At 40.9% G+C, this 13,579-nt stretch overlaps 2 protein-coding genes across 2 annotated transcripts in view; both read left to right on the top strand.

The window, feature by feature from the left end:
* Window positions 1-13,579, top strand: part of GABRG3 (gamma-aminobutyric acid type A receptor subunit gamma3) — a 588,733-nt gene that overhangs the window by 120,615 nt on the left and 454,539 nt on the right. The window lies entirely within an intron of this gene.
* LOC118891323 (glutaredoxin-related protein 5, mitochondrial-like) lies at window positions 807-1,271 on the top strand. The gene has a single exon (XM_036845169.1). The coding sequence runs from the start codon at window positions 807-809 to the stop codon at window positions 1,269-1,271; it is 465 nt and encodes a 154-aa protein (XP_036701064.1).

Here is a 13,579-nt window from a genome sequence, read left to right as displayed (position 1 = left end):
GGTGTTTTTGGGGGAGGTGAGAGCCATGTCCTCCTACTCTGCCATCTTCATCTCTCCCTCCGGAGACTCCTTGACAGGGTGTAAGGTGGTTTCACATTGAAGGAGGAGGTGCAGCTGTGTAAACATCACAGCTTTGAGACCAAGAAGGAAATGCTTGTAATCACTGAGATCAACTGCTGTCCCCGTTCTGCAGGGGACCTTGAGACGGACACCTTCTGGAATGAGTGTGGGCCTTAAAGCAAGAGCATCAAATCTGGGCATGAAACTGGTCAAGGTTCAGTAATTTACAGCCCATGGGCCAGATGGGACCAAGACCTGCTTTTCTTTCTTAAAAATTGCTGGTTAACTAAGAAAAATCTGTACACTTTTAAAGTATTGTAAGAAACCAGCAACAATGACAGCAACAGCAAATCCCAAGAAACAAAAGAAGAATGTGTGAGACTCTGTTCCATAAAGCCTGAAATATTTTCTCCCTAGCTCTTCATAGAAGAAAGTTCACCAACACCTGCTCTAGAGGCACCCCAGCTTTCTGCTTTTACAGGCACACCAAGAAGATATTGTGTGTTCAATTCCAGACCACCGTGATAAAACAGATGTCACAATAAAGTGAGTCACATGAATATTCTTTTGTTTCCCAGTGTGTGGAAAGTTACGTTTATATTATACTGTAGTCTATGATGTGTGCAATAACATTGTGTCTGAAAAAACAATATACATACCTTAGTTAAGAAATAGTTTATTGGGGGAAGGCTTCGGCTGGCTAGCCCAGGGCCCTGGCCATCGAGAGCTCCGGCCAGTGTGCGGGGATGAGCGGGTCCCTGGGCCGGGCGGCAGCGGCTCTGCTCTGCTGGGGGCACAGCGCGGGTGGCGGCCTGTGGGGCCCGGGCGTGCGGGCGGCGAGCTCGGGGGGCAGCGGCTCGTCGGAGCACCTGGACATGCTGGTGAAGAAGGACAGGGTAGTGGTCTTCCTAAAGGGGCCGCCGGAGCAGCCCCAGTGCGGCTTCAGCAACACCGTGGTGCAGATCCTGCGGCTGCACAGCATCCGCGACTATGCGGTCTACAACGTGCTGGACGACCCCCAGCTCCAGCAAGGCATTAAAGCCTATTCCAACTGGCCCACCATCCCGCAAGTGTACCTCAACAGCGAGTTCGTGGGGGGCTGTGACATTCTTCTGCAGATGCACCAGAATGGGGACCTGGTGGAAGAACTGAAAAAGCTGGGGATCCGCTCCACCCTCTTAGATGAAAAGAAAGATCAAGACTCAAAGTGAGGGTGGCCACACAAGGAAGCTACTGGTGTCAGAATCTCACTGCCAGAAAAGCCTTCCCGATTCTAGTTTTTGCTCTTCAGATGACTGTTTGCACTGATTCCTCCAGTTTGTAAGCAGCCTGGTGATTTTAGCATGTCTGGTGTTTGAGCAAGGAATATCCTATCGTGAACATAATTGTAACCACTGCACCGTCATAATCAATGTTGTACGACGAGATTGCTGTAAACACAATTCCTTCTTATGTTGTCCTTTGCTCTTTGCTTGATTCAGGAGTAAACCTAGGAGCTTTTGAATCCTCAGTATTATTCATGAGTCCTCTGAAAATATGTCAGTCTGCGAAGATAATATACCCCCCCTCCCCAATTTTTTGTAACTTGTTCTGTTAAGAAAAAATGATGGACAAGGAAGAAAATAAGATAACCGGGGTGTTTTTTAAAATAAACTGCCAACCCAGGGGAAAAAAAAAAAAAAAGAAATACTTTATTGCTAAAAAATGCTCGTAGTGGTAACATCAAAGATCACTAATCACAGATCACTGTAACAAATGTAAGAATGATGAAAAAGTTTGAAATATTGCGAGAATTACCAAAATGTGACACAGAGATGCAAAGGGAGCAAATTCTGTTGGAAAAATGACACCGATAGACTTGCTCAATGCAGGGTTGCCACAAACCTTCAATGGGCAAAGCACAAGAAAGCAAAGTGCAATAAAACAAGATAGCCCTGTGTAACAGTTTTTTGATTGTTAAGATCAACCAATACTGAGTACCATGAACTTAGAGGAGGCATAACTTGGGGTTATTAGTTCTAAAGTTGTTTGCTAATGATATGATTATATATTTAGGAGACTGAAAGGAGACAATGAAAAAGTTAGAACATGATAGAGATTACTAAAGGTTTGAGAGCAAAGATAAAAGTGTTCTCAAAAATGAATAAGAAAAAAAATCCACCATTACCCCAGAAGTACTAGAAAAAATATTTTTAAAAAAGCACAAGAGAAGAATCACGAAGAGAAAATAAAGACACAAAACAATGATTAAATCAGTAATCAAAGAAAGTCACTCATTTAATAAATATACATGAGCATCTTCTTTGGATCAGGCATTGTTTTAGGTCCTGAAATCAAATTTAACACCAAAGATTCACCCTGGGAATTGGCAGAGACATTCTCACAGTGCGGGGAAGGGCTGTGGGAAGAGGTGAGAGGTATCATCCAGTGTTGGTGAGAGAATAAAACTGGGGTTTGTGGAGAGCTTTTTTGAGAAGCCCTGCCTGGAAGCCTGTCACGTCACATCTGCTAGCCCATCTCGCATGGCTGGATGGAAACCCCTGAGCTCCCACCACAGCAGCATCCACTGCAAACAGAAAACCAGTACCTGTGCCAGATGGCAAATGAGGTTTTTAAAATTATATTTGTCATATTTGTTCTGCAATAAATGAAACTCAGTTGTACAGTGAACTTTCAAGGATGATTCTAGCACATTCCTCTGTATTCCTGCACTGACTCTTCCTAAGACCCCAGACTTTGATCAGGAAAAAGCAACAGATCACCCAGTTCAGGTGTATACAAGTGCTGGAACCTTCATCAGAGAAGCACGTCATTAAAACGTGGTCCATTTCTCCCTTTTTTCCAGACTCTGTACTCTTTCTTATTTCAGAGGGTTGAGGATACAAAGACAGAGTCTAGAGTAGACAGTTCTTCTGTATCCGTTGTCCAGATGGAAAAACAAGACCCTCCAGCATGTGGCCCGAAGACCATAACCCTGGCCCTGCTTTGAAACATTCAGTACTTGATTCCAGTTTTTTGGCCTCCAGATTTTCAGCTTCTGAAAACCCCAAGGGCACTTCCTCCTTCTTACCTGGGAGCACATGGATGTGAGCTGATCTGCAAGAAATGCTTCACCTTTCCGTGTCCCGAAGTAACCGAGAACTTCAAAAAAAGACATTTTCCAATTGGGTTCTTTGCACAAGCTGGGTCAGGACAAGTCATCACACACACAGTTTTTATGGGATTAAACCATTTTTGCTTTTGTAGTTCCAGTAGAGAATGTTTTTTGAATCCAATTAACAAGAAGTCTTCAACGTCTATGGTCATTTATGCTTTTGGTTTTTAAGAGAGAATGGCAAATGATAAACAACTAGAGTGTCTGAGATTTATTAAAACCAAAGGATTCCAGAGGTTGTGTCTTGGAGTCATTTGAGTTTTGCTCCGTTTTCTGTGCCTTACACATCTATAGGGCTGCACAGTCCTAAAGGATGCCTCTGTGCTGCCTGGAAAGATTGGGCAGCAGAGGGCCCTGGTGATGGAGAAAGTGAGTCTTGGTCACCAGGTTATCCTTAGGGCTCCCTCTGCATGCCCTTCATTAGTTCCATATGTGAAGTGTGGTGTTGTTTTAAAGGGATTGTCCCATGTACTTATTCTTTGGAAAGTTACCATCCTGATTGGTAGGTGTAAGACAACATAGTTCAGAACATTTTCCATTTAGTCTAAAAACAGAAAGATCAAATTTACTTGCCTAAAAGAAGTCCCAGGGACAAAGAAATAAAAAAGAAGTGACTGCGTACATGCAGACAGTGTTCATATACATACAGACAGAAAGTCATTACATCCAGCTTCCGTTGCAGTACCAGGAGGGCTTTTGCCCTGCCCTGTGCAGCCAGGCTTGTTGCATGACATGAGAGTATGTGGGCTCAACTGGGAAGCTGTTTATTTACTCATGTCACAGTGAATCTTTGGGATATTTCCATTGCAGAATTTTACAAACAGTTGCTTGGAGAAGCCATGGACTTTTACTGAAGAGTGTGCTAATCTGCTCTATCTGCAAAGACAGCCTTTGAATTTAAAGTCCTATCTTACTGAATTCCCATGGTGGCTCATAATAAGACAGCGGGTTCAGGTTTACCATGCATCTGAGAATGGAGCAGATGGTGACAAGAGTTTATACCCAGCTCTCTCAGCAGAGTTTGGTGTAATTAATAAGTGGCAGAGTCTTACTGAGTAGTTGTGGATAAGGGTAACGATTTTTGTGTATGCTTTTCATTTTAAGTTTTAGATGCACCCTGTGGGGTGAAGAACTCGGCAAGTCTGAATCATTTGATTTCTCAATTTGACTAAATTCTGAGAAACGTACTGAACAGTAAGTGAGCTATGTTATGCTCACCCAAAAGTCACAGTATCTTTGAATTTGGGAAATTAATTTATGTATCCCAAACTTTCTGGCTACACATCCAGTTCTGGTCATTGTTTTGATCTGTTGCTATTTGTCAAAGTACTTCAAAAAAACAAATGGCCATAATGGAAACTAAGAGCTACCATCTCATAAATAATCAGAGTAACTGTAGAGATGTGCCGTCTGAATTCATCCTTGTAGTCCTGAAGACTAATTTAGTCCATTAGATTCCAGTATGTTCTTTGACTTGATCAAAATTGATAAGTGATTAGCACTAAGTCTGAAACTGTGCCACTTTGTCTAAAATAAAATTGATTTTTAACTGCTTTTGTATTGCTAGAGTATGTATTTTCTTTTTTCTTTTTCCAGCTTTATTGAGATATAATTGACACATAACTGTGTAAGTTTAAGGTTTACAATGGGTTGACTTGATACATTTATAAATTGCAAACTGATTACCACCATAATATTTGCTTCCACCTCCATCCCATCACATATTTACCATTTAATGTTTTTTTTGGAAAGCTCTTAGGCTAAATGCAACCACTGTCACCAGTAAAACCATTTGTAAAGTCTACACACAAATGAATTTTGGATCCAATAGCCACTATTAAAATAATTTTAGGCCTCCATTTGTTGGTTAGGGAACACTAAGCTGCTGTAACAAGAAAATCCAAGTAATTCAATGATTTGAAGAGCATAGAAATTTCTTATTAGGAATTCCGAGGAACATTTCAGGCTGGTAGGCTGCTCTGGCCCCTCGGGCATTCAGGGAAGCAGGCTGACAATGAGTGCTCCATCTTTTCCAGCATGTGACTGCAAAGCCTGGAGGGTACTCCCTACTCTGTTCACAAGTCCCTTGGGGAGAACTAAGTTCTGGGGCTACAGCCAGCTGCAGGGGGGTCTGTGAAATGGGTTCTTGTCTGGCACTCTCTTCCCACGTGCAACCCTGTTCTTACTGAAAATTGGGAGAATGGATTTTGGTGGGCAAATAACAAGTAGTCTCTACTTCTATTGGTTTAGTTTATAGGCTAAATCCAAGTTACAAGAACAGTATGTTGACCTGTAATTTCTAAGTTTCTACTGATAACTGGGATAGTTAACTGTAACCTTTATTCCAGTTTGAAAATATGGTTCAATAAATATGGAGTCAAGGATATATTTCCAAATCGAGTCTTTATTACTGTTTTGTAACAATTTCTAAACCCAGACTCCCAGTAGTGTTTCTTTTACTGTCTATGCTCATGATGGCATTGTCGCCACTGTGTAGTGACAGTGCACAGGATGGACTCACCTGGAAGGACTGAGCCCTTTTCATTTCTACTGACCATCAATCAGTTATTTGGATACCAACTACATTCTTCTCTCACCCTGTCAAGAAACCTGAAGTTTGGCAAATATTCTTTTTCATTTCTAACTTAAATGTCCCAGAGAGGAGACATGTGTTCTGAGACTGTATTGAGATGGTATGAAGGTAAATTATGCAAAGCAAAAGGATTTGCAACCATGTGTATAGCTTTCACCAGCCTGATGATAATGCCTTCAGATAGTCTGTTTATGGAACAAACATATGGATACCAAGGGGAGAAGTGAGGGTGGGATGAATTGGGAGATTGGGATTGACACTACTATACATACACTACTATGTATAAAATAGATAACTAATGAGAACCTACTGTATAGCACAGGGAACTCAATGCTCTGTGGTGACCTAAATGGGAAAGAAATCCAAAAAAGAGGGGATATATGTATACGAATAGCTCATTCACTTTGCCGTACAGCAGAAACTAACACAACACTGTAAAGCAACTATATTGCAATAAAAATTAATAAAAAAAATTTTTTAAAAGATGCAGTTTATTTCTAGTCTAGTTTTTATACAGAAAAACTTATAGCTTCAGGTCTCTGTTACTTCAGATACCCTAATGTTGAGAAAAGTAATATCAAAATGATGCCCAACATAACCAAAATTTTAGAAAAAAATTTATTTAAATCAATTGAACCAGCATCATTTGTTTAAAAAAAAATTACCCTTCAATATAAATTTCTCACTTCTAAAACACTTTTGTCCATCAAGAAAAGATAAAACAAGAAACCATAAAAGGAAGACCAAACGCATGTATTAGTATCTTTGCTGCCTTCATTCCCTTTGCTAGTGCTAAAAATCTCTAGTCAAAAGGGACTTGCCAAAGACAAGGATTAGCAAGCAAGCCTGTAGGATGCTTACAAACATTTAATAAAATCGTAAAGTATTATACTTCTCAGCTTCTGTGGAGATAGTTCAAAATTTTGAATTCAAGCCAATGGTAAGAACACTGTGTGAAAAATCTGCAGTTTTGTTGCAGATAGGTTACTTGTTGTCATTGGTGGTATGTAAAGTGATGGTGGTAAAAACAAAATATGGAAAAAGCAGTTCAATGTTTGTATCTACACAGGAATACCGGATATAAATGAAACAGATTTCCTGTTTAGGTCAGTCTTTTTTTTCTCTCTCTCTTTGGGGCTATTCAATGTAAAGTTTTCAATAAAAAGTCTGTAAACTGTGGGAAAAAAAGATGCAGTTTAGATGATTGAACCACTAGGTGGCACCACAGAGAACATAAGTATCTGTACCAATCACCAGGTGAAAAAGTTTGTTCTTTGCTTAAGTATCTGTATTTCGTAGCAGCAGAACTTGGTCCTAGAACCTCTGTGTGGCCAAAAGTTACTGAAGAATGAACCATGTTCCCCCTTCTAGTTTTTTCCCTAAATGTCATTAATTACAACCTTTTATCAATGTTATAAAATTAAATGCTTAGAATATGGGCAATGCATTGTGGTTATAAACCAAGAGATGAAGAACAGTGGAAACTATATGATTTTAAAATATGTACTTTAATTTACATGACATTAAGGAGAATCTAAAATCCTAGTGGTTTTTAAAATTTCCAGTATTGAACTACTTGTGGTCATGAACTTTCATGAGAGGAGAACCTTGTTCAAACATAAACCTTCTTCGTTCCGGAAGAGGCAGGGTGGTTACCTACTTGGAGCATCTCATGGCCTGTCATTGTGCTTCCCCATTGGCTGACTGGGCCTCTGGGCAGGGCTGAAGCCCCACTTGGCTGGTCCTACAAGGTCATGGCATGCTGCTCTGAGAAACAGCTCTCCAGCAAACAGCTGGCAGCTCCCAGGCTCTTAGAACTAACAGACTGTGTCATTGCCACCTGTTGTCAAATAGTCCTTGCCCACAGGACTCAACTCAGCTTCAGAAGGTCCCTGAGATTTCTAGAATGTCAGGATAAAAGTGTGTCAACGAGCAATGCAGTTCACTGAACTCTGTGGAATTACTGTGTTAAGTGTTAGGTGGAGTGAGCATGGTACAGAGGCCATTCTGGTGAGTTCCTGCCCCAGAGGAGCATCAGATGATGGGAGCACAGAGCCATGCTGAATAGAATCACACGTGCCAGGCTGTGGGGTCTTGAGGACCGAGTCACTGTCTTCCTTTGTCAACTCCACTCTGCCAAGCTCATTGATTACTTTGTGCACTTGAAACTATATTGAACTGATAGCCCCCAAGCTCCCTCCTCTCTGTAAAAGGACTGAGACCTTAGGTCTGGTTTTTGTATTTCTCTCTTCAGTTCTTCTGTCTTCTAGAAGTTCTAACTCTAGTTCCATTGTTTCATCTGTGTAGTCCTAGTAGGACTTCACATTTCTAAGGAAGCCACTAAATGCTGGTAAATATTCTGTAGTTTACTTTAGGTGGCAGTGCCTCAATACAGTTCAAATGAATGAAGCCATAAATAAAGCATTTTGAGTTTAATAGACGGGAAGGTCATAATACAAAGTAGGAATATATTAGGAATGAGGCAACTTGCTATTGCTCTCCTGGGTTTAATATTTTGTTTTCCGTTAAAGGTTAATAACTTACAGACAAGTGTGTCCATGCTGGCAGGAAATGAAAGGCCACATTATGGAGATGTTATTGTGTACTTTTAATGATGATGGGAGCTTTCACCAAACATATGTTCTTATATTTCTGGTGCAGTAAACTCCCCAGCTTCGTGGGTCCTTCAAGGAGGCCCCCGTGTGGTTAAGCCACACAGTTTGGTCTCATACCTTATACTGGGCTGGGTGCATTCTGAACTCCGGCTGTCTGAGTAGCGTTTTTAATAAGTCTATGATAAAACAGTATTCGATTGAGGTAACTACTCTTTTTGTTGTTGTTAAAATTAAACATCAGATTTTACCATGTAACTAGAAAACACTGTTCATCTGCATAAAAACTTTCAGCTGTATAACAACTCTCTAGAATAATCACATCTCTCCCAAGTTTAAATCATGTGCTTATTGATATCTGTATGTGCCAGTCAGATGCAGCTAAAGATTTATCATCAGTACCAGTTCCAAAGAAAATGCTAGGATTGATTTATGGAGCCAGCCTCCTATCTTCTATCTTCCCACCTTGCACTCCCACCAAAAAATTTAAAAAAGGAAAAAGGAAAAGAGAACTATTTCTCCTGCAAACTAAAACTCCAACTCTGACCCCGGCTTAGTTGATAACCTCAAGTAAATTGCTTTCCAGAAGCAAGCCCACTTTAAAAAGGTAACTGGGACCTGGTGGGGGCTGGGGAATCACTTCTCCTCCCAGGGCACAAAATGTCTGAGAAGATCTACCTACCCCCTGCTTTAGCATTTTCACTGGGAGGCACTTCCATTTTTGAACAATTCTAATTATGGAAAAATTCATCTCATGCAGCTACAATCTGCCCCCTTTACTTCTGTCCTCTAACCCTGTATCTGCCTTCTGGTGTCTTACAGAACAAGTCTGATCTATCACCCATGGCTGCTTTTAAACACTGAAGTCTGTCACTGTGCTTCCATGTGTGCATGCTCAGCCACCCCAGACCCTCACCACGTACTGGGGTTTCCCACCCCACCACCCAACTGCCTTCTCTGGACGTTTGTGGGCTTGTGTTCATGGGGGTGTCTGTCATTGAGCCTGGCTGCTTTTATTTTTTTAATTTATTTTTTTAAATAGTTATTTAATTATTTTTGTCTGCGCTGGGTCTTTGTTGCTGTGCACAGGCTTTTCTCTAGTTGTGGTGAGCGGGGGCTACTCTTTGTTGCAGTGTGCGGACTTCTCATTGTGGTAGCTTCTCTTGTTGCGGAGCATGGGCTCTAGGCATGCAGGCTTCACTAGTTGTGGCTCGTGGGCTCAGTAGTTGTGGTGCACGGGCTTAGTTGCTCCGTGGCACATGGGATCTTCCCAGAGCAGGGCTCGAACCCATGTCCCCTGTATTGGCAGGCGGATTCTCAACCACTGCACCACCAGGGAAGCCTGAGCCTGGCTGCTTTTAAAACACTGGAAATAGTTCAGTCTTTAGCTTGAGAGTAGGAATACATATTCTTGACTAGATTTGGATAAATAGTTTAGATAGTTTATACTCGTTGGTAGGCCCCCTGTGGACCAGATATGTTTAGTTAATATTTAGTAGTTAATGCTTAATTAATGTTTATTGAACTCAAAAAGGACTTTTTAAAGAAACAATAAACACTAAAAAAAGAAATTAACAAATTACTGTCTTATTTGTAAAATAAGTGGATTCAGCTGAATTATATCTGAGATCCCTTTCAACTCTAATACTCGCTGATGACTTACATATAAAAGAAATCGATACATTACAGTTCAGTCTCATGAGGAGTTGCATTTTGCACTGCATAATGTAAACAGCAGATGGCGCATTACTTTTCTCCCTAATGAAGGACAAGCTCAAGGGGTGAGGTCTATACTGTATTTTAATTTCTCACGTGCCTAAGCCTGGCTAAACTGTTGCAAGGCAAAGGCAAAGTTGGAACCCTGGAAAAATGGGAACTTAAAAAAAGTTTCATATTTAGTTGTTGTCAATGTTTATGTCATTGCAATGACAGAATGTTAATATGGTGGGAATTGAATTCATAGAAAACATGCTCCTAGACATATATCTCTACTTCTGAAAACTTGAAATGATATCAAGTTGTTTCATTACAATAGGAAGATATTGGAGGCAGAGTTTCAGGAATATGTGAGTTTTCCTCTGGTAGGTCAGTGATGTTTATTAGTGGTAAGAATGTGGGGGCCAACTTCCCTCCTTCCTGTAGATCCCCCAAAATATACTCTGTAGAACATGTGGGTCTCTGTTCCTTCCATTTGTGACATCCCATGGATTTGGAGAGTCAAATTATCTTTTGGTGTTTTTTGTTGCTTTGAGATGTGGTAGAAGATCTTTTCTTTTCTAGGGAAGTATTGAGAAAAGAGAAGAGGACAAAACAGAACTTAGCTTAGTCTGCTGAGCTATGATCAGGCAATCGCTGGGGCCAAAATACAGCCTGATAGATCTCAGCAGTTTATGTGCTTTTTTTGAGAAACAGTAGAAAAAGAACCTCAGTGTACTTGGAGTTTTATCTCCACTGGAATCCTCTGTGGGGAATTTAACTAGACAGCTATAGCATCGTGTGGACTTCTCCTTTCATACAGGTAAAATCCTGGTCAAGTTAGATATGTCAACTTGGATTTATACTTTTAAAGGGGAAAGCATTCTCTGTGGAAAGGTGGCATTTCCCTGCTACATAAATTCCCAGAAAATTACCAATTTTGCATGATCATACTTCTATGATATTGCTCAATAATAGCTGAAATAAATGAACTAAAGTGGTACTGGCTGTTTGCAAGAACTAAAGATTAGGTTTCTAGAAAAATCCTTTGGTCATTTACTTATGATATTTTAGATTTCCCTTTTTTTCCTAACCCCTGATAGACCTAGCAGTTCTTACTGTGATATACATATATTCACAGAAATCTTGCTTAATACTAACCGTATATATTTTGAACATAAAAGATGTAATCTGTTTTATTTATTCCATTCTTTTCTAAATATTCCTGAAATCATGGTGCCCTTTTATTCTGTGTCTCTGGTTTTTGGAGATACAGTAGTGCTTAATAAACCTTGCTGCTGAGTGGTCTGGAAGACCCATGGGCTCAAACTTCAGTCAAGAAAAAGCATCTCACTAACCTTTTGGAATAATTGGTACTGCTTTTAATGAAATGCTGATATGTGTTTTGTGCTATGATTCAAATATTCCTCGTGGAAAAAAAAGAAGAGGTGCCACCAGAAGGGACACATTTAGAAGTAGACTCCAGGCCACTTGAAGGACTTTCAGGAAAGACTAGTGTTGCCCACACTTGCATGGAAAAGCTTCAGTTTCTTGGAAAATTTTAAAATAGTTTTCAGTCTAAAGCTCACTCAACCTGAAGCACTTAAGTCTTCCTTAAATGACTTTTCTTAAATAACTATACTGTGTGTTTTCCCAAAGCAATTTTTTAAAAAGTTTATAACTTATCACCAGTTGAAAAGGTGTCTTTTTCCTTTCTGGTAGTCTTTTTTTCTTACCAAAATTCACTAATCTTGAATGTCTGTGAAATTGAATTTCAAATGTAGAATACTTGACTCATTTAAAGTTAAACTTTGTTACTGATTTAATTATAGATTGTTTTTGTAAAGACTTTTTTTTTTTTATCAAAAAAGCCTTATTTCTATCTATGTAGAAAACACAGTGAAACAAATCCTTATTGGAAAAAAAAGGAAAGACCCTTTAACCTCAGAGCAGGTATGGTAGTTATCGCGGATGGAGGAGCAGCTGCTGGGGTGGGGAGAGGGAGGGCCTGCTCAGGACTCAGGAGGTTGCTCCTGGATCACTTTTTCTGGATTCCCACTCCCCCTTGTCTTGGAAAATAGCACCATTTTCATGTGCATGCTTCGAAAATAATCCCTCTTCTGACTTTATCCTGTTAATTTTACACTTCAAGTTCTAGGAGTGAAGGAATTGATAACATTTATTTAAAATATTGCATAGCTAAACTTATGCTGTGTGCTGAAATGTTGGGAAGTAGCATGTCAAGGGTAAATGAAGCAAAATCAAAAACAAGCAATGAAGAAACACACAGACCTCTTCAATGTGAGTATGACTTTGGGGGATGCAGGGAGCTAATTTGACTACTAGCAGCTTCCAAGCAAAATGAAAGCATTGACATGTGCATGAATATTGCTAGGTTTTTAAATTCCCCAAACACATCAAAACATCTTACAACCCCCACTGCCTTCCCCTCTTCTGCTCTTCTTTCCCAGTCAAGGGAGCATTTTATAATGTGCTCTGCTCCAGTCCTCCCAAGCAAGAGGGTCTGCAGCTTAGTGACATAAGACATGTTTTGGAATCAGATGGAAGGAATTAGGAGGATTCATTTAGATGAAAACAACAAAGAAGGCTTGGAAGTGCTTCCGCTGTTTGCATTTTCCTGCCGTCTCACTCTTGTGTTTCAAGGCTGCTGTGGCAGTTGTGGTAAAGTTTGTCCCCACTCAGAGGTTAATTCCCTGTGTCCACTTGAGGTTCCTGTTTCTTTCCTTCTCTTACGATGTCTTATGGAGGAGGCTGCTGTTGTGTTGCCAGCTGAGCAACTTTCCAGAGAACATCCCTTGGCTGAATGGAGCCACTGTGCCTGGAGCGGGGACAGCAAATGACAGACAGCTGGCACAAGAGGCTGGCCCCTTTGCCACAGTGGAGTAATTCTGTAGTTGTGTCTGTGCTCCAGAGTGCCCCCATGGGGCCAGCTTGCCTCCAGCTAAGACCCCGCTTGACTTTCCCTGCTGCCCTGACCTGCTTCCCTGCCTGTCCTGCTCCTGGGCACTCCCTCCGTATGTGACCAGCCCACAGCACCTTCCAGGCTCGACTTTCAGGGAGGCTGACCCAGTCAGGTCCTTCCCGTTGGCTTTGGCACCTAGAACCCTCGACCTGCCAAGGTTGCTCTCCTTTCAAGCCTGGCCTCCGCACCTCCCCTTCATTCTGTGAACTGCTGGACATCCCACACTAAACTCTCTTCTGTTCTCAGTTGAGTCAGTGTATATAGTTTGCAGGCACAGAGCTCTGACAGCTTGATGCCTGTGTCTGTCAGTATCAGCTCAGGAGAGAGAAGCTACAGAGTGGTTTGAACTGGGAAAGTATAGTATAAAGAATTGCTATAACTATAACAGAGGATTGAAGTAAAGGGGGATGGGATAGTAAGAAGTAAAGAGAACACTGAAAAATACAGGCATAGCATACAGAAGGAGATAGCTACCCAAGGAA

The sequence above is a fragment of the Balaenoptera musculus genome, chromosome 2 (assembly GCF_009873245.2).
Source record: "Balaenoptera musculus isolate JJ_BM4_2016_0621 chromosome 2, mBalMus1.pri.v3, whole genome shotgun sequence".
Classification (NCBI taxonomy): Eukaryota; Metazoa; Chordata; class Mammalia; order Artiodactyla; family Balaenopteridae; genus Balaenoptera; species Balaenoptera musculus.
The sequence above is the reverse complement of the archived record's forward strand: the minus strand, read 5'-3'. Positions and strand labels throughout refer to the sequence as shown.